Here is a 22434-nt window from a genome sequence, read left to right on the forward strand (position 1 = left end):
CCCGGTAATTGCCCGAGTGGCTTGTCCATTGATACTGAGGACAATTATGCACCAGTGAATAGGGGTGGTACACCAAACAGTAATGAAAATGGCAAGGTTATCTCTGGGTTTAATCTGTATTATTTAGACTTGTTTATGTGTTAGTATTAATCAAGAACACCCACTGGTGGCCTACTCGTGTAACTTCCAGAGCCAAGTTGTCTGCCAGGACAATGCAGGTAACTGGCCAGTTGTGCCTGAGCAGAGAAGCAGAAGCAAAATGTAAAACTGCAAGGGCAGGGCCACATTTCAAGGGAAGGCCATGTATTGTCTGCGAGCAGTGTAAAGTTCATTTTTATAGTGACAAAACAGTGACCTGTTTTCTGAACTTCCACAAAGAAACCAATGTTTAATTCATCTGGACTCTCAAATTCCTACTGTTCCAGATATTTAATGCTACAAAATATATGCTTTAAAGATGACTAATATGTATTTTTATCGAACTTCTTTATTGTGAACCTTAAGTAACACAAATATAGCACTTAAAATATTATGTCTTCATTGGTTAACAATTCTGTCCATAAAGGGTTAACTGATGAGTGAACTGAAGCTTCTGACTAGTGTGCTCCATCAGGTTATCTATAGTGCTATCATGGGAAGCAATCAGGAAACAGATGAGGCAGTACTTACACTAAAGACACCAGATGGATATTGACACTGTGTGTTGTAATACACTTTTTGTGCCATAGAGAGAAGCAAATATGTTAAAGTTTATACAGGTTTGTTGATTATATTTGCAAAAAGTGCTTTATTGGACATCATGATTACATATGTATTATTAGATATGTAATTAATTCTCAAGCTGACAGTGACGCAAATGTGAGCATTCAGCTCTTTCCAGACAATTTTGTGGTTCCCGCTGTTATCCCGTCAGACATAATTTCTGCACTGTTTGCACATCAGAAGTCACTATTTTGCCACTGAATATTTTTCTGTTAATTCAGAACATCGTAGGCTGCTATTTTTCCATCGAATCTTTTTCTGTTGCTCTGGAACAATGAAGGTTTTCTTCAGAATCATTTTCTTTTGGTCTGAAACATCGCGAGTCATGTTTTACACATCCTCCAGTCTCTCTCACAACTTACACACTAATCTAATTGCACCAGCAATTCTGTAAGCATATTCATGAGCTTGTGCATGGAACCTTGCTTCAATCAGAAAAATTATCAATATGTTTATTCTGATTTTATAGCACTCAATGCCATTTTCATATCTCCTGCATTAATTGCATTGAAAGTCAATTAAAAATCAACTCTAAATTAAGTTTTTGGTTACCTTGTTACATTCCTTTAATTCTATCCTCACAGCTATACTAAGTATCGAATAAAAACACTGTGATTTTTGTACAGAAAAATCAGAAATCACCCTTGGTTCTAGGGTTAAAAACTTTATATACATCTCAAAATGGAGATAGGCAGTTGTAGGTTTTTGAAAGAGCAGAGAACAAAAAACAATCAATTTGTAGCTTGTGTGTGGTGTCATCTGCCAAATGTGGAGGAACATCTAATCTCCACAATGAATTGTAAAAATGCCACAAAGATCATAATGATGAGGGGTCAAAAGATAAGGAAGCCAAAGTACGAAAAAGAAAGCAGGTACATAATTTCTGAAGATAACTGCATGCAAACATATTGAAAGAGAGATGAAATAACTTGGATACTGACCTTCTGAAGTTTTGAAAGAAGTACAGTGGAATCAAAGTCAATGTAGATAAGGTATATTATGAAAAATCAAACAGTGGAAAATCCAGGATGGAATAATGACAAAATTATGAAAAGTATAGACTGCTACTTATCATATAGTGCAGATGTAAGTCGCAGAAAGGAAGAAGAAAAATACTGCTAAAAAGTAAGCTTTCAGCCAAAAGGTCTTAAACACAACTCACACACACATGACTGGCAACCAAGGCCAGACTGCGAACAACAGAGCATGATGGGACAAGAAATATGGCATGCGGGGCTAACGAGGGGGCTAGGGTGGGCAGAGGGAGTGATACGGAGGTAGGGGTGGGTGATGGTAAAGTGCTGTTTGTGGGAGCATACAGGAGTGAGTAAGAGAGAAGGTAAGGCAGCTAGGTACAATTGGGAGGAAGGAGGGGGGAGGGGGGGTTGCTGAAAAGGAGAACAGTAAATAGACTGTGAATGTGCAGCTCGAATGGAAAGCTATGTAGTGCGGGTGTGGGAACAGGGGAGGGGATAGGTGGGTGAATGACAGTGACTAACAAAGGTTGAGGCCAGAAGCGTTACATGAATGGAGGTTATACTGCAGGGAGAGTTCCACCTGAACAGTTCAGAAACAGTGGTATTGGTGGGATGGATCCAGATGGCACACACGATGAAGCTGTCATGAAGTGAAGAACTTTGTGTTGGCAGTGTGCTCAGCATTTGGGTGGTCCAGCTGTTTCTTGGCCACTGTTTGTTGGTGGCCATGGCTGCAGATAGACAGCTTGTTGTTTGTCACAGCGATGTAGCATGAAGCACAGTAGCTGCAGCTTAGCTTGTAGATCACATGAATGGTTTCACAGGTAGCCCTGCCTTTGATGGGATAGGTGATGCTTGGGACCAAACTGGAGTAGGTGGTGGTGGAAGGGTATATGGGGCACATCTTGCATTTGGGTCTATTACAGGGATATGAACCATGAGCCAAGGGTTTGGGAGTAAGGGTTGAATAGGGATGGACAAGCATATAGTGTACGTTAAGCGGGCAACAGAATACTGCTGTTGGAGGGGTGGGAAGGATATGTCATAGAACATTTCTCATTTCAGGGCACAATGAGAGGTAATCAGAACCCTAATGGAGAACGTGATTCAGTTGCTTCAGTACTGGGTGGTACCGAGTCACAAGGGGAATGCTGCTCTGTGACCATACGGTGGGAATTTGGGAGGTGGGGGATAGCTGGAAAGGTAAGACACGGAAGGACTGTTTCTGTACAAGGTTGGGAGGATAATTACTGTCTGTGAAGGCCTCAGTTAGACTCTTGGCATATTACGAGAGGGGCTGCTTGTCACTATGGATGCAAGGGCCACGGATGGTTAGGCTGTATGGAAGGGACTTCTTGGTATGGAATGGATGGCCCCTGTTGAAGTGGAGGTATTGCTGGTGGTTGGTAAGTTTGATATGGACAGAGGTAGCCATCTTTGAGGAGAATGTCAACATCGAGGATGGTGGTTTGTTGGTTTGAGGAGAACCAAGTGGAGCATATGGCGGAGAAGTTGTTGAGGTTCTGGAGGAATGTGGACAGGGTGTCCTCACCCTCGATCCAGATCACAAAGATGTCATCAGTGAATCTGAACCAGGTGAGGGGTTTGGGATTCTAAATGGTCAGGAAGGATTTCTCAAGATAGCCCATGCATAGGTTAGCATAGAATGTAGCCATGTGGGTGCAAATTACTATACCTCAGATTTGTTTTTAGGTGATGCCTTCAAAGGAGAAGTAATTGTGCATTAGTATATAGTTGGTCATGATGAGCAGGAAAGAGGTTGTAGGTTTGGAATCCGTCAGGCATTGGGAAAGGTAGTGTTCAATAGTGACAAGGCCATGGGCATTAGGGATTTTTATGTAAAAGGAGGTGTCATCAATAGTGATGAGCAGGGCACCATGTGGTAGAGGAACAGGAACTGTGGAGAGTCAGTGGAGAAAATGGTTGGTATCTTTCATATAGGAGGGTAGGTTGTGGATAATAGGCTGAAGCTGCTGGTCTACGAGACCAGAGGTTGTCTCAGTGGGGGCACAGTAGAGGGTCTGGGAGGGCCTTAGGATTTGAGAAGAGGCTAGAGATCCTGCTGGATATCTGGAATGGTGTTACTGTGGCAGGGTTTCTAGATGGATGAATCTGATAGCTGGTGGAGTCCTTCCAGCAGGCAATTGTCGTGGTTGAAAACCACAGTGGCAGAGCTTTTGTCAGCAGGTATGATTATAAGGATGGGCTCAGTTTTTAGTTAGTGGATTGCACTTCTTTCTGCAGAAGTAAAGTTACCTTGCATGTTGAAGGATTTGGGGAATTATGGTGAGACAAGGTTTGAGGTTAAGAAATTCTGAAAAGTTAAGAGGGGGAGATCTAGGGGCAGTGGGTGTGGATCATGGTTGGATGGAGGAGTGGATTGAGTCAGGCAGGCTTCAACATTGGCCTCTGGTTGAGTCTGATTGGTATGGTTGATGGTGAACAAGTGTTTCCACAGTAGGAAATGGGGGAAGGAGAGAAGGTCTTTAACAAGTCCAATTTGATTGAATTTTGGAGTGGGGCAAAAGGTAAGGCCTTTGGAAAGAACTGACACTTCTGTAGGAAGAGGCTTCTGGAGGAAAGGTTAATGACACTGTTTTGAGTCTGTTTAGGTTTTGGATTCTGTATGGTGGTGGGATGGATTTTTTGAGGGTGGGGGAAATGTAGTAGGTCTGCGAGGCAGGGTTAGTCAGCTATGAGGGGATATGTGGGGGGCTTGGATACTGGTGTAGACGTGGTGGATAGTGGCAGTCCAAGGCAAGAGTAGGATGTGAACAGGTTAGAATTATTATTATTATTTTAAGAGGAGGTATTGCAAGGTGGTTTGGGCCTGATTTACATGGTTCTGCAGGGCTATGTTGGTGAGGGTTAAGGACTAGTGGAATCTGAACAGATCGAGGTCATTGGTGAAGGGAGGGATTGCAGCTGGAAATAGATAATTTGATATTATCTACAAACTTCCCTCCTATATGATAGACAACAACAATTTCCTCCACCGAATCTCCAGAGTTCCTGTTCCTTTACCACATGCTGTCCTGCTCATCATTATTGATGCCAACACCTTTAAATTAACATCCCTAATGCCCATGGCCTTGGCACTATTGAACATTACCTTTCTCAATGCCTGACGGATTCCAAACCAACAACCTCCTTCCTGCTCACCATGTCCAACTATATCCTAATGCACAATTACTTCTCCTTTGAAGACATCACCTAAAAACAAATCTGAGGTACAGAATATTGCAACCACATGGCTACATCCTATGCTAACATATTCAACATACTCATTGGCCATCTCGAGGAATCCTTCTTAACCACCTACAATACCAAACTCCTCACCTGGTTCAGATTCACTGATGACATCTTTGTGATCTGGATTGAGGGTGAGGACACCCTGTCCACATTCCTCCAGAACCTCAACAGCTTCTCCCCCATATGCTCAACGTGGTTCTCCTCAAACCAGCAAGCCACCTTCCTCGATGTTGATGTCCACCTCAAAGATGGCTACATCCAGTACCTCTGTCCACATCAAGCCTGCCAACCACCAGCAATACCTCCACTTCAACAGCTGCCACCCATTCCATACCAAGAAGTCTCTTCCATACAGCCTAGCCATCCGTGGCCGTTGCATCCATAGTGACAAACAGCCCCTCTCGAAATATACCAAGAGTCTAACTGAGGCCTTCACAGATGGTTATTACCCTCCCAACCTTGTACAGATACAGATCTCCTATGTCTTATCTTCCCAGACACTCACTACCCCCAACGACTCCTCATCTAGCCACAGAGGAGCATTCCACTCGTGACTCAGTTCCATCAGGACTTGAGAAACTGAATCACATTCTCCACCAGGGTTTCGACCACCTTTCATTGTGCTCCGAAATGAGAAATATTCTACGACCTATCATTCCCACCCCTCCAACAGCAGTATTCCGCTGACCACTGAACTTGCTCAAATATCCTTGTCTATTTATACTGAACCCTTACTCCCGAACCCTTGCATCATGGGTTATATCCCTGTAATAGACCTAGGTGCACGACCTGTCCCATACATCCTTCGACCACCAGCTACTCCAGTCCAGTCATGTGATCTACAAACTAAGCTGCAACCATTGTGCTACATTCTATGTGGGTATGACAACTCACAAGCTGTCTATCTGCATCCATGGGTACCAACAAATTGTGGCCAAGAAACAGCTGGAAAACCCAGTTGCTGAGCATGCTGCCCAACACAACATTCTTAATTTCAATGACTGCTTCACAGCCAGTGCCATCTGGATCGTTCCTACCAACACCAACTTTTCTGAACTGCTGGGGTGCGAACTGTCCCAGTAACATATCCTACGTTCCCATAACCTTCCTGGCCTCACCCACCTATCCTCTTCACTGTTCCCACTCTGGCAATAAACAGCCTTCTATTTCACCTGTGCACCCACAGTCTTTTCACTTCTCTCCTTCTCCACTGCCTCATCAAGCCCCACCTGCCCTCTGTCTAACATCCCGACTGTACGAGTACCTAGCTGCCCTACCATCTCCCCTCCTCGTCCCTGTATGCTCCCACAAGGAGCACTTTACCACCCTCCATTCCTACCCTGCTATCCTCCCCTCCCTGCCTCAGCCTCCTCTTTACCTCCACCACCCAGATTGATTCTCTCGTCATGATCTGTTGCTGCATGCAGTCTGACCTTGGCGGTCAGAGACAGTGGTCTTGTGTGTATGAATTGTGTCTGCATGAATATATATAAATGTGTGTGTGTGTGTGTGTGTGTGTGTGTGTGTGTGTGTGTGTGTGTCTCTAATTCAGAAAAGAGACTTTTCGCCAAAAGCTTACTTGTCTAGCAGTCTTTTTGTTGTGCAACTCAACATCTCCACAATGTGTAGCAAATTATCCTTTTCATAATAAGGTATATTATGTATTTACACTGTTTATAAAATATTTACTGTTGTAGCATTATTAATTTGTGAATACCTTTTAGGTCTACAATGATTTTTGGTAATGAAGAATTAGCTGACAATATACATACTAACTTACTGGGAACATATAAAGAGCAGCAGAATTCTTTTAGTAATATTATTCTGGAGAGTAATACTACTAGAATAGTACTACTATTCTGAAATTCTTTCGCTTTCGACTTAACTGGAGCAAATCTGAGAAGCCAGTTGAAATGACACAAAAGCTCTACCTCTAGAAAACTTAAGTGCTTGCAATGGACCAAGGGATTCAGAGCAGATGAGCAACATTTTACCATGATGATTTGCCCTAGTGCCTTCATTACTGCCTGTAACTCTGATTAATAAACTGAGAATTTTCATGGTAAGGGGACTCCTGATATCACAATGGAAAAGGGTGGTGCAGTATATATTATACCCCACTGTTTGGAGCCATTAGTATAAATACAGTGTATATTTACTGCAAAATAGTACTGAAATACTTCATAAAAAGGCTTGCTGAAAATCACATTGTGGATGTTGTAATGTTAACTGCAATAGCAACCAAAGTGAGACTTAAAATGCTTCCCCGTAGTACACAACTCCATAGCCAATCACTGCTCTCCGAGGAATAATAATCGGGACATGTTACAGAAAACCTTTTTTTTTGTGTAAAAGTCACATGATTATTTGCCACTAAGTGATATTGTTGGCTTCTTCTCAGCAGAAAAATAATCTAATAAGGTAGAAAAATAATCTAATAAGGTTTTGCTTGAGTAGGAAAGTCCCCTGGATCATTTCAGGTTAAAGTGTGTGAGGAAAGATTATGGTTTAACATCCTGTTGATGACAAAATCATTACAGATAGAGAGCAAGCATGGCTAGGTTTATGGGTGGACAGGAAAATTGGTTGCATCTTTGAACCATTTTGGCATTTGCTAGAGATATAGATAATCACCATGTAACATAAATTAGATTGTCAGATTCAAAACTCATCAGTCCTCAGTCAGTTACCTACCTCTGAGAAGAAAAAACCTGATACTGCCTGTCTGTGGACAATACATTGTATAAGTACTCCATCATTGACTCGGTTACCTCTCTGAGTACAGTAGTGACAGCATCTGTTTTCTTTACTAACATTCACTAATAGCACTTTTTTGTTTTCAGAGAACCTTCTGATTAACTCTCACTCTTGAAACTGGTGTGGAATGATAAGTATTACTCAAGCATTCAAGCTATGATCTCCTCATTAGTAATGCTATAAATCCCACTTCTTATGGATCTGTATGGTGTGAGGCATTCTGTAGATTGACTGTACTTAAACTTTTGTAACATTGCCAATCTGATTGTAACCGCTGACATGCATTCACATTTCCACTAAAAAACAAAGGGCATTCTAAGATTACTTGAAATCCTGCACTTAACCTTGCTGTTCAAACTCTGATAGGTGCTATCACATCCTATTTGTCCTGCAGGGAATCCATAAAATTACCTACCTACAATGATGAGCCGAAACATTTTGACTACCTGCTTAATAGTTCATTTGTCAATCTTTGTAATGAAATAAATCGCTGGTTCTGGGTATCACAGATCTGACAGTTTGTTGGTAGTTTTGTAGAGGTATGAGGCGTTAGAAATCTTCGCACAGGTCATGAATATCATTTAAATAATGGGCCACTGATTTGCATACGTGGTGATGGCACCTGACAGTGACCAAGATGGGTTCCATAGGATTTAATCAGGTGAATTCGGCCACTGAGACATCAACATGAGTTCACTATAATGCTCCTCAAACCACTGTTGCTCAGTTCTGGCCTTGAGACATGGACAATTATACTGCTGAAAGATGACAGTACCATCGAGGAAGATGCAGGTGGTTCGCAGCTGTCAGCGTGCCATCAATTACTCCCACAGGTCCCATGAAAGTGCAGGAGAATGTCTCCCACAGCAAAATACTCCTCCCACCAGCCTGCATCCGTGGGGCACTGCACGCTTTGAGTTGCCATTCACCTCGATGACGGCATCTGTGGAGACGACCTTCGATCTAGTGTAGTAAAAGTGTGATTCACCCAAAGAGCCGACACATTTCCACTGATCCATGGTTGAAACCTGACGATCCTGTGCCTGCTGCAGTCATAATTGATGTTGTCACTGGGTCAACATAAGAACATGAGGGGTGGTCTGCTGCACAGCTCCATATTCAACAATAGGCGATGAACGGTGTGCTCCGAAATACTTGTGCGTGCACAAAAATTGTGATCTTTCGGCAGAGATGCCACAGATCACCATTTAGTGCCTAGTGATAGTTTCACCGTCCTCCTCCTCCTTTCTGTAGGTGCTCACAATAGTAGCACACAAGCATTCAACCAGCTTCACCATTTTTGATATACTTATTCACAGGCTCTGCATAATAATAATCTGCTCTTTGTCAGAGTCACTTATCTCAATGAATTTCCCCATCTGTGGCCCATATCTTAGCTAGGGTGATCCCCTGTCCATGTCTGCTCTGCTTACATACTTTCGTTACCCTGTCATGTGCCTGCACAGCCACCAGGGGTATCCACCATCATGGTGGGCAGTGGTCATAATGTTTTGACTCATCAGTGTACTAGGGGCTGTCCTGTCTGGAAGGTGAGGCCATGTGAGAATGTCACAACTGAACAAAGCCTGTGAAAGACAAAAGTAAGTGAATGTCATTGAAGGACCTGTTGCAGCACATTGCTTTCCTGATGACCAGGACAACTACAGATTCTGACAGTAACTGCTTTTCAGTATCTCAGACACTGATCCTGGTTGAATGAGAGTCCCACTGCACACTTTATTCACTGATATCTACTAAAGAGGAAAACTATGATTTGAGAGGGAAGGTTACTCATGAATTCCTTGCAAGCCTTACAATTGAGAGGTTCATTCTGAGGAAAATAAACAGTGCCCATGCAGCTGTGAGGTGTGTATCTAAAAGGGATGGTAGAAACTTCACATTTAGCCACTCAGTTCCTCCTTCCATAATGTCTCTCCCAGCGACACATGAAAATCCGTAATACTCAGGTGTGAGTTGTGTATTCCACCATGTTTTACCTTTTTTTGTTTGCTGTAATGGTGAGGCAAATATAGTAGGTGGAGAAACAAAAGGACATCATGGGTTTTTTTCTCTTTTGTATATACGAAGGTTACTGTTATCAATTTGTTAGTATCAGAAGTTGGTCTTTCACGTGTGGATCATCTCAGTTCTTGCCTCAAAATTTCCAAATTTCTCCAGAAGCCAAACTGCTCTTCTTCGAGGTCAGCTTATACTAGTTTTCTTTTTCTTCTGTAAGTAATTGGTGTCAGTATTTTGCAAGTATGACATATATTGCCACACCTTTCATGGGAAAATGCTCTACGAACATAATTATCATGGTACAATACACAATCCACAGTTGTATGTCACAGCTTTACTTCCACCATTAACTTCCTTCTATTTTCCAAACAATACAGATGTTCTCCTGCATACTTTTCAGGAGTAGCACTCCTGGAATAAAGGATACTGATGAGAAATGACTTAGGTAAAGCCTAGAGAATTGGAGAGTAGAAGAGAGGTACTGGCATACATAAAGCTATGAACACAGCTTTTAAACCATGTTTGTATAGTTCAATCAATAGAAAATTTGCCTGTGAAAGACAAACATTCCAGTTTTTAGTCCCAGTCCTGGTCTAGCACAATGCATTAATCTGCCAGAAAGTTTCAAGTGAAATGAGGATGGCTGGACAGTATTTTGAATCCATCTGTCCTTGATGTTTACTTTTTTGGAAGAAATGGTACATGGGTAATTACATATAGATCACTTACTTTTCTTATTTACTCTGTAGTCTTATGGGAGCTAATAACATTAGATATTGATCATTTAGAACATAAAGATGGAAATTTAACAACAGCATTCTTGAAGTACATAATTACCTCTAAATGTTCATGTGAACACCTACAGAATCAGTTTGTGTTGAAGAATTAACTTCAGGAATTGGCTTCTCAAATATGCACGAGTTGTGGGACCATACATTTGGCAGCTGAAGAAATACATTGGATTTGGTATATAAGCTCTCACTCTTAAGAGGATAACTGTAGCCTTAATGTACTCTGGCAATATGTGTAGAAAGTATGCAAGAAGAAAGCTGTTTCTGTCAACACTACATTACTTCTCTTCATGGCATTTTCTCCATAAATTTCTCCTGTATGTTCCCACTTCAACTGGAGTTTTGTAATGATGATTTAGTGTGCTGGCCATCTTGGTTTTCAGTGTCCATACTGAAATAGTTATGACATCAACATGGCTAAAAAGGATATAAATTAAATATTTCCATTGTAGCATGTAGCCTAAATTACAGCTCTCTCTCTCTCTCTCTCTCTCTCTCTCTCTCTCTCTCAAACTCACACTTGATTAAAACAAGTACTTAAGTCTTAACAATAAAATAGAAGGACAGGGTGATAGATAGTAGTATAAAATACTTAAGTAAAAGTACCAACAGAACTCTGCAACACACAAAAAGTTCCAACCTAAATTTTGAAGCTGTAGTTCAAAGGAAGGAAAGAAGATTAGCATATAATATCCAATCAACATCGAAGTCAGATGGAGCACAAGTTTGGAATGTTTGAAGAATAAGAAAGGAAATTGTCCATGCCCTTTCACAGGAACCTTCCCAACATTTTCCTGTGGAATTCACGGAAAACCTAAATCAGGATAGTCAAAAGTGGATTTCAACTGTCGTCCTCCCAAATGCAATTTCAGTGTCCTAACCACTTCGTCACGTCACTCAGTAAGTTTTAGTCCACACAATACACAACACAGCATGTTAAAATCACCCACCACCCACCTCATCATTTGCTGAAGTACAGGACAAGCGCTCGATCAAATTTACAGTTGTTCTCTGGTCACAACGCAACACAATGTTGTGGTGCTGTACACTGAAATAAGAATGCCCCAAGAACCATGAATAGGTGTGTCCTATTGCTGCAGTAGAAAGCTATGGGTCAGAAGGAAATGACCTATACAGAGCTGTATCAATGCATTATGATATGAAGGAAGAATGTTAGAGCCAATGTCTCGTGGAACTCACCAATTATTTTCCAGTTTTAACTAGAAATAATGATACTATAAACTGACAATTTAATTAAAATAATACTCTGTAGAAAACAGTGAAAACACTCAATTTTTTTCCCACAGTAGCCATGTTGCTTGAGGTGTGGGTGAGCAGCTTCCCAAACCAATAAAAAGATATACAGGGATTGGACAAAATCATAGAAATGCAATACATTACCATGCCTAATATGGTGTAAGAAACTCACTGGCATTCAAAACCATTTCCATTCACCTCAGAATAGATAAATACAGTTCTTGAATGGTTTTCAAGAGAATCTTACACCATTATTCCTGCAAAATAGTGCCAAGTTCAGGTAACAATGATGGAGATGGATAGCAATTGCAAAACACTCTCTCTAAAGTAAATCATGACAACTCACCGATAATGAGATCAGATAATTATGGTGGCCAGGGGAGATGCGACAATTCATCTTTGAGCTCAGAAAACAAATCCTGGAAAATGCGAGCTCTGTGAACAGGGGACATGTCATCTTGGAATACATCATCATCATCATTGGGAAACAAACACTGTGTCATGGGATGGAGCTGATCAGTCAAAATGCTCACATAATCCTTAGCACTAACACAACCTTGCTGGACAACTATGGGACCCATCGAATATTACAGTATGGCTGCCCAAAGCATCATCGAACCCACACCATGTTTCACTCTCGGAATGTAAACTACGTCAGAAGTTGGAAACAATGTGAAACAAGATTCATCCTACCAAATGTCTTTCTTCCATTGCTCCATAGCTCAGGTTTTATGAGGTCCACAATTTTACAAAAATTTGCATCACTGATGAGTGGCTTTGGAATTCAGCTTGCCCTGCAGTTCCATGCATATGGAGCTCCTTTCATGTTGTTTTGGTGCTGTCGGGTTTTGTGACTGTGACATTCAGTTCTGCAGTGACTTTTGCAGCTGTTGTTCTCTTATATTTTGTTACAGTCCTCTTCAATGACTGCCTGTCATGATCACTGTGATTTAGCATATGTTTACTGCTTTCCCTGTGGGTGATTCCATATTAATTCAGCACAGATAAATGTTTTCAACCTGATCATCCCAGATTTCTTTCAAATTTGGTGCACACAATGATCCAGATGAGAGATGGAAAACTACCAATTTGCAGAGATTTATGCCTTCGGTGAAGAAAGTAGCAGATTAAGTCGATGTTTTCACTAATGCTTAGTTAATAAGTAATACAAAATGAAAACTCCAACAAAGCCAGTTCCAAGCCCTGATGAAAAAGGAGAGGAGGAGGAGGAGGAGTAACACATTGTTAAAAAAAACTTTGGTTCACTTGACCCATGTGACAGCACCTTGTAAGCATTCCTTGCCATGATGACAGTGAAGACTTCAATGGCAACGAAGGCAGAGAGGAAAATTATCAGAACGGCAGAACTGGCAAAAGAGGCAGCCTTTTATATAAAAGCACAAGACTACAGTGTTTGTTCCCACAGTGAGTGGCTACAAAAGGTGCCTCTACCACATGTTAGTGATGGCCTCATTTATAATTCTAAGTTAAATACTTGAATGTTAATCATGGAAAGGTTCACCCATCTTTCCTCAAACTAAACTTTAATCTAAGGCACGACGGTAAAAAATTTCAAAAGGAAAACTATTCTAGGAAGTAACCAATCTTCCATCACCAGTCATGGCGGTGCAGCTAGTCCTTTGGATTGTGGAGAGCCTAGAACATCACATAAGGAAGAGTCAGAACTTCCTAGAACTTCTTCAAAGATAAGACCCAAGAAAAAAAAACCTACTGGGCACTCTGAACATCAACACACTAATGAAAGTCGGAAAACTAAAATATCTGACACCCTCAATAAACATAACATACTTATATTAGCACTTCAAGAAACAAGGTATCTAGATGAAAATTTAATTGAGTCGGGTGGATACAGAATTTACAAAGGAAAACCAGTCATTACAAATTCCAGTAATATGAATATGAAGGGACAGTATTTATGTTCAAACAGCAACTTACTGAATCAATAACTAACTTTAGCTCACCATCAGAATGAATTTCATTTCTGACTTAAGTCAGGCAATACATGTTATACCATTATAAAAGCACATTCACCTGTAAATCAACATAGTAGAATGAACAGTGAACATGTGGATTTAAATCATTTGTTGGAGACTACTCAGCACATGAAAGAACAAACAGAAAGGGGGAAAGGCTCATTGATTTTTGTAAACAATTTAACCTAAAATTAATGACAACATTTTTCAGGAAAACTTGCAAAAAAGAACAAAATATGGGTATCACCTAATCCAAATCAAGGTGATTATCAAATAGACCATGTGGCAATAACTACTCATAACCAGAAAGAAATCTTGGATGCCACAGTGAGGATGGCCCTAAACATAGACTCAGATCATTATCTAACAGAAATAAAGACCAAGTTTCAATCGAATAAAAAAAAAAAAATAATAATAATAATAATAAAAAAAAATTTTTTAAAAAAAAAAAAAAAAAGGTTTCCAAGAGCAAACCGTAAATTCCTGACACAAAATCGGGATAAATTCTGTGATACATTGAACACGTGAAAAATGGGAGATTGGGAAAAAATTAAAGAAACAAAGAGAGGGTCAGTTAAAGAAATGGGATAACCATGAAGAATACCACGACCCAGATGGTGGAATGAGTTATGTGATGAAGCAACTGACAATCGACTAAAGGTATGGAAAAAATGGAACAGTAATAAGAAATGTGAATATTGGGAAGAGTTTAAAGATGAAAGGAAAAAAAAAAAGCAAAAATCATCAGATCAGTAAAAAGAAAATATAACAAAGACAGACTAGAAAAAATGGATATACACTTTAAAAGGAACAACATTAGGGACTCCTATAAGACTTACAAAGAAGTTTTAACAGGACTCCAGTCACTATGTTCGCATTTTAAAGATAAAAATGGAAACATGGTTTTAAGCAATAAAGAGAACTGCCAACTTTTAGCTGAATATTTTGAAAATCTATTAAATTGTGAAGAGCCTATTGACAGATTTTAGTTTAAAAAACCACAACATGAAAATCCACCATTGGAGCCACCTACAATGGAAGAAGTAGAAAAGATTATCAAGTTGCTGAAGAATAACAAGGCACCAGGAGAGGATGGGATAATAGCAGAAATGTGCAAAGTACGGGGCTTATCCACATGGCAGAAAATTCACAATGTAACTAAATACATTTGGACAAAATGAATCTTACCTAGTTGCTGGAAAAAAAAGCACTGATCCAGCCTGTCCACAAAAAAGGAGATAAAACAAACACTGACAATTAGAGGGGCATCTCCTTGTTACCAGTAACATAATTGTCTAAAGCAATGTGCAGAAGAGATTCTTAATTTAAAAATGACTTTGAGAGTGAGAACTATACAAAATAAAAACACAGTAGTGACTTTCATAGACTTCAAGATGGCCTACGACTCAGTTGACATACAAACACTATTTCAGATATTTCATGAATCAGGGATAGATGAAAATACCAGAAGACTTGTTGAACAAATGCTCATGGATACAACATCAAGGATTCAGTTTCACGGCAAAATTTCTGAACTATTCAAAATAAAAACAGGACTTCAACAAGGAGATATACTGTCACAGATTCTCTTTAACCTGGTTTTAGATAAAATAGTAAAAACACTGGGAAAATACATTAGAAAACAGACACACAAAAGGTATAAACATGGGTCGAGGAAAAAACAAATCTGAAGTAACATGTGTAGCCTTTGCAGGTGATATAGCACCGACAACTGAAAACTGAACAGACACAAATGTTATGCTTGATCTATTACACAAGATTGCTAAAAAGCCTGGGCTACAAATATCTTATGAAAAAACTGAGTGTATAGAACACAAACACAATAGAGAAAAATTTATGAAAACAAAGTATAGAAAAATTAAAAGATTCGATAAATTTAAATTCCACGGTGAATGGATCCAAGCCAACATGCTGTATAACACAACAAAAAGGAAAGAATAAAGAAGCTAGAATTTGCATACAAATTAAGACAAAACTACTACAATAAGAAATCAGTATCCATCTAAGCAAAGATTAGACATTATAATTCAGTTATTAGGGGACAAATATCATGTGGATCAGAGTGCCTAACATGGAATAAGAAAGGCAAACTAAGGGAACTAGAAAAAAAAGAGAAAAATATTAAGAAAAATTCTAGGTCCTGAGAAAAACAATGAAAATATATGGATTAAAAGGAGACATGAAGATTTATATAGAAATACAGAAAAAAAATTACAGCTACAATGAGGAAGAGATGGCTAAAATTGTATGGACATTTAAAAAGAATGGAAGAAACATGGGTAACAAAGCAAATTTTTAATTATGTTAATAAACTGAAGAAAACTGTAGGAAGTATAGAAGCATTGAAGAAAGATGTATACAAAATAGGCATTACAGAAGAAATAATACATGACAGGAATCGCTTAAGGCTACTGATAGAAAGTGCAAGCTACAAAGAAGATAAGCCAAAACCTTGACCAAGGAGAGAGAGTGGACAAGTGATCAGAGATAAGTGTGTGGAGAGAAAATGAAGAAGTACTGGGAAAAAAGTAAGAAAAAGAAACACCATATGTCTTAAATTGTATGCGGTCCATAGTAAGCCAAATTCATAAATAAAAAAAATAGAAAATCACACAAGGAAGCCGGCATATAGTTCAAAACATATGAAAGAATATTTCCTTTGCACCACTGAACCAAATGTCACAATGTCAAAATTTCATGAGGTTGCTTGAGGATGGCAAGCTTAACTCACTTCTTTAGCATCCCTGCAACCCTATCAAGTCCTTTACCACATGCTGTAGCAAAAAATGCCATTCTGATGTAGCGTTAAAATCTTTCTGATGATAGGACAGTTTCATTAAAGTCCTTCTGTTTTTGTATTGTGCAGCACTTCCATCCGTGGGCTTACGAGTTGGAAAGTGACATTTTAAGAAATTGATCAAATTGTGCTGGAAAGAATACATAAACACAGTATCATGTTGAAGGCAGTAAGATATTTCAACATATGACACATGGTATATTTTGTTAGTATTTGTGTCTTATAAGTAAGCTACAAATGGGTGAGTTGTAAGCTGTGAATTATTCCAGTGAAATCCCTATACTTCATCCTGAATAGTGAAGGAGAAATTCTCTGCAAAATCACAAACAATGGGATATTCATTTACTTTGAGTTATTCTTTACTGATTTTAAAGATATGTGACTGCTGCTGGATGATGAGTGTGGTAGGAACTTTTGTAAACTTGATGCAAACACTTCAATGAAATTGTCTATTGATTTTGTTACAGTCTGTAAAACTACACTGCCTGTTGTTAGCCCACACTTACATGTAATTTTGTCAGTGCAGTTCATTCCAAACAGTTCAGGAAGATAATCAGTCTTGTCAAACTTGGACAATAAGGACATTCACCTAAGAAATATGATGGAAGTGGAGGAGTGCATGTAACAAATGCTACACAGTGCTTTTATGATAGTAATGTGTGTTCTTCACACTGTTAGATTTCAATTTACGTCCTACAATCAGAAAAGTACGGCAAGGTTCCCAGTGGCACAGGCAAGAACACAGTGCTTTGGCCACAGCTCACAAAATTTTCAGAATCCAATATTTACACCTGGGTATGTATTTTTGAGAGTCATACAGTTCCTTAAGATTGTATAACACTAGCAGCTTATGCTTATGTACACTAATTCCATTTTCTTTTACAGACATGGCTTTTTGTCCTGGCATCACATGGCTCATGTTATCATCACAGTAAAAATCACATACATGTTGAATGGTTTCTTTCACACAGTGTCTTTGTATTTAGTGTCACTAATATACTGTGTTCTGCAACTAATTGCTTTGCTCCAGAATGAGATTTTCACTCTGCAGCGGAGTGTGCGCTGATATGAAACTTCCTGGCAGATTAAAACTGTGTGCCCGACCGCGACTCGAACTCGGGACCTTTGCCTTTCGCGGGCAAGTGCTCCACCATCTGAGCTACCGAAGCACGACTCACGCCCGGTCTCACAGCCTTACTTCTGCCTTTGGAAGGTAGGAGACAAGATACTGGCAGAAGTAAGGCTGTGAGACCGGGCGTGAGTCGTGCTTCGGTAGCTCAGATGGTGGAGCACTTGCCCGCGAAAGGCAAAGGTCCCGAGTTCGAGTCTCGGTCGTGCACACAGTTTTAATCTGCCAGGAAGTTTCAATTGCTTTGCTCTTTGTACCATGTAAGCTGAAGCAGAAAATTATACTTCAGCTCTTTGGAAGTACTTTCAAAATTTGTATTTTGACACACATACAGTCTGTATTGTGAAACTTATCTTCCAACTGGGTTATGATTTCCCTTCCTCCATTTTTTCACACTCTTCTTTTCCCAGTTGTGCCACTGAGCCAACCTTTCTCAGTTTTTGCTTTGGTTACATTTTCTCATGCTGATGCCTTTTTTTCTTCACAGGAGATTTACCTAAATACCGAAGCCTAGTATTTATACATTCCAGTGCCAGATCTGATGCTATTTCATTTTTACTTAACATCTTGTCTGGAGGTACCCAGCACAGATGAGGCAACACCTGTAGGGGTTGATAGGTTCTGTGATATTTGCTTTCTATTTCTACCCAGTAATACATTAAGACACTTGTTTTTATAACCCAGTCAGGAACATTCCTCAAAATCTTCTATACCCTTGCATGTTTTCATACTTTACATGGACTGCAACAATTCAGTTTTAACTTGAAATCTATTTTTTTTACAAACTACTATTAAATACAACTTCATAGCACATGTATACTGCAGTTGGAGTAAAAAAGCCACACCCATGAAACAAGCTAATGATGATTGGTAGAAATAAAAGTCTCTCTGATTGTCTCTTCACTGCAAGAAACGCTCACCAATTTTCCAGAATGATAATGACTGCTATTGTGAAAAAAAAAAGGATACATAGCTGTTACCTCATTTTGTTAGTGTAGTGATGCACAGAAAATAAATTTTTCAGATTAATGCCCTTGGTGTACCATCTTCATATTTACCATGTTTATAGTACAATACTGGAGTCATACAATATATTTTTTTTTACAAAAAATTGAAGGTGGTGTGTTTGAAGATATTCAAAGGTTAATGGCAATGACCTTGAACATGTAAATTCTTAGAAATCCACCACATTGCATATCAGTGTAAAGCCCCACTAATTAGATTTTTCAGACACGAGTTTCATTGCTGTATCAGGATTAGAACCAGAATTATAGTCATTTATGTTGAGACAGATGCATATTAATTTCACAAAATTTCTGAACTTCGCAGACCTGTAACTTTCTTCATGAACATCATGTACCTCTGCAAAGGGGTAGTTTTCAATCTCTTATCTCGATCATTTAAATGCACCAAATTTGAAAGAAACCTGAATGGATCGTGTTGAGTGCTGCATTGAACTGATGCAGAATGGTCCCCGTATGCAATATGAACCTTTGATACAATGCCTCCTGAAACACCAAACATTTCAGTTCTCATGTTTACAGAAGTACCCACCATACAATCACCTACAAGTTGCCCATATTTGAATTACTTAACTCAGACATAATGCACTCACAACTACACAAAACACAGTTCTGACCACAAGTGATAATTGATGTTGCACACGAGCGGTTCGTGTTCTCATACAACAGCACAGCCAGCAGACTTAGCTAGTATCTGAATTTTAGTTCAACCATGCATTTCCTGTGGTATTTTCATATTTTTGTCCAACCCCTGTAGGTAACTTAATAACATAATGAAAATATCAAGAGACCGACATACAACAAAGTCATACCAGGTGTATAAAAAGATTGTTGAAATGTCTTGACAATGTCTGTGAGAATTTTGCTTTCCATTTTTCAAACCTCTTCCTCTGTTCTTGAACAGAAGCGAGGCGGACAAGGGCCGGATGAATTTCTGCATTCATTGCTGCCAGCAGAGCCTTGCCTGCTGCTATTGCATTCTGCAGGCCCTGAGGACTTGTTAAGTCAGCATCCACCAAAGATGACTGGTGCTTATGAGGCAGATCAAGTTGAGTCTGAAACATATTTACTATATCAGGATAGAAACATACAAAGTCTGAGATTAGATAGTAAAAAATTATTAAATCTAGAAAATCAATAATTGCTCTCACACACAACATCAAACATATAAAGACAGTATCTTAAAATCGCATATTGCCACCAACAGATCAAATACTCTCCCTTCTGAATCTTTAGGTACATATTTAAGATATGTCTCATGTCCTCAGACCCAAGAGGAATAATCATTTTACTATATTCAAATAAACTGCAACACTGTCAAATACATGAAAATTCTGCATTTATACACTATGTGATCAAAAGTATCTGGACACCTGGCTGAAAATGCCTTACAAGTTCGTGGCGCCCTCCATTGGTAATGCTGGAAGTCAATACAGTGTTGGCCCACCCTTAGCCTTGATGACAGCTTCCACTCTCACAGGCATACATTCAATCAGGTGCGGGAAGATTTCTTGGGGAATGACAGCCTATTCTTCACAAAGTGCTGCACTCAGGAGAGGTACTGATGTCGGTCTGTGAGGCCTGGCTCAAAGTTGGTGTTCCAAAACATCCTAAAGGTGTTCTATAGGATTCAGGTCAGGACTCTGTACAGGCCAGTCCATGTTATTGTCGTGTAACCACTCCGCCACAGACAGTGCATTATGAACAGGTGCTCGATTGTGTTGAAAGATGCAACCACCATCCCCGCATTGCTCTTCAACAGTGTGAAGGAAGAAGGTGCTTAAAACATCAATGTACGCCTGTGCTGCGATAGTGCCATGCAAAACAACAAGGGGTGCAAGCTCCCCCCAAGAAAAAACACGACCACACCATAACACCACCGCCTCAGAATTTTACTATTGGCACTACACACACTGGCAGATGACATTCATCAGGCATTCACCATACCCACACCATGCCACTGGATCGCCACATTGTGTACCGTGATTCATCACTCCACACAACATTTTTCCACTGTTAAATCGTCCAATGTTTACACTCCTTACACCAAGCGAGGCGTCATTTGGCATTCACCGGCATGATGTGTGCCTTATGAGCAGCTGCTTGACCATGAAATCCAAGTTTTCTCACCTCCCGCCTAACTTTCATAGTACTTGCAGTGGATCCTGATGCAGTTTGGAATTCCTGTGTGATGGCCTGGATAGATGTCTGCCTATTACACATTACAACCCTCTTCCACTGTCGGCGGTCTCTGTCTGTCAACAGACGAGGTCGGCCAGTGTGCTTTTGTGCTGTATTTATCCCTTCACATTTCCATTTCACTATCACATCGGAAACAGTATACTTGATATGGAGTAACCGGCAGTAGGTGACAGCACAATGCACCTAATCTGAAAAACGTATGTTTTTGGGGGTGTCTGGACACTTTTGATCACATAGTGTAATTCAAATAGAGATTGAATGTAAGTGAAAAGCTGACGTTACATGGTCACATTAATGTGACCACCACTCGTGTTAAATGTGGAAGTTTATGGGAAGTTTCTCTGTAAAATATCTGGGAGTATGCGTGCGGAACGATTTGAAGTGGAATGATCATATAAAATTAATTGTTGGTAAGGCGGGTACCAGGTTGAGATTCATTGGGAGAGTCCTTAGAAAATGTAGTCCATCAACAAAGGAGGTGGCTTTCAAAACACTTGTTCGACCTATACTTGAGTGTTGCTCATCAGTGTGGGATCCATACCAGATCGGTTTGACGGAGGAGATAGAGAAGATCCAAAGAAGAGCGGCGCGTTTCGTCACAGGGTTATTTGGTAACCGTGATAGCGTTACGGAGATGTTTAACAAACTCAAATGGCAGACTCTGCAAGAGAGGCGCTCTGCATCGCGGTGTGGCTTGCTCGCCAGGTTTCGAGAGGGTGCATTTCTGGATGAGGTATCGAATATATTGCTTCCCCCAACTTATACCTCCCGAGGAGATCATGAATGTAAAATTAGAGAGATTTGAGTGCGCACGGAGGCTTTCAGACAGTCGTTCTTCTCGCGAACCATACGCGGCTGGAACAGGAAAGGGAGGTAATGACAGTGGCACATAAAGTTCCCTCCGCCACACACCGTTGGGTGGCTTGCGGAGTATAAATGTAGATGTAGATTAAACTGCTGATGTCATTGGTCCCTAGGCTTACACATTACTTAACCTAACTTAAACTAACTTATGCTAAGGGCAACACACACACACCCACGCCTGAGGGAGGACTCTGATCTCCAACGGGGGGAGCCGCGCGAACCGTGAGAAGGCGCCTTAGACAATGCAGCTACCACACGTGGCTCCTATGTTAAACATCAATATGCAATAACTACTCGCAGATGGCAGATGGCAAGACTAGCAGTGTAGGGTAGACAAAACATCTTGGGGGGAGGGGGGGGGGGGGGGTGTTGTAAGAAATAGTGCAGTCGCTGTTGTAACGCAGGAACGAAATGATTTATCTGGTAACCAAAAGGGCATGATCATTGCCTTTCGGACTAAGGATGGAGGCATTTCCGAAATGGTTAAGTTTGTAAACTGTTCGCATGCTGCCATGGCTAAAGTATACTGTTGTTGTTGTTGTGGTCTTCAGTCCTGAGACTGGTTTGAT

The 22434-nt window shown here is 40.2% G+C and overlaps 1 protein-coding gene across 4 annotated transcripts in view; it reads right to left on the minus strand.

Moving 5' to 3' along the window:
- LOC126469873 (exocyst complex component 1) overlaps window positions 1-22434 on the minus strand; it is a 273287-nt gene that overhangs the window by 87456 nt on the left and 163397 nt on the right. For all 4 annotated transcript variants that reach the window (XR_007586087.1, XM_050097195.1, XM_050097194.1 and 1 more), the window contains one exon: window positions 19612-19854. Coding sequence is in view for 3 of the 4 variants with exons in the window: in XM_050097195.1 (XP_049953152.1) it covers window positions 19612-19854 (243 nt within the window). In the remaining variant the exon portion in view is untranslated. The remainder of the gene's footprint in view (window positions 1-19611; window positions 19855-22434) is intronic.

Source organism: Schistocerca serialis, chromosome 3, assembly GCF_023864345.2.
Source record: "Schistocerca serialis cubense isolate TAMUIC-IGC-003099 chromosome 3, iqSchSeri2.2, whole genome shotgun sequence".
NCBI classification, from domain to species: Eukaryota; Metazoa; Arthropoda; class Insecta; order Orthoptera; family Acrididae; genus Schistocerca; species Schistocerca serialis.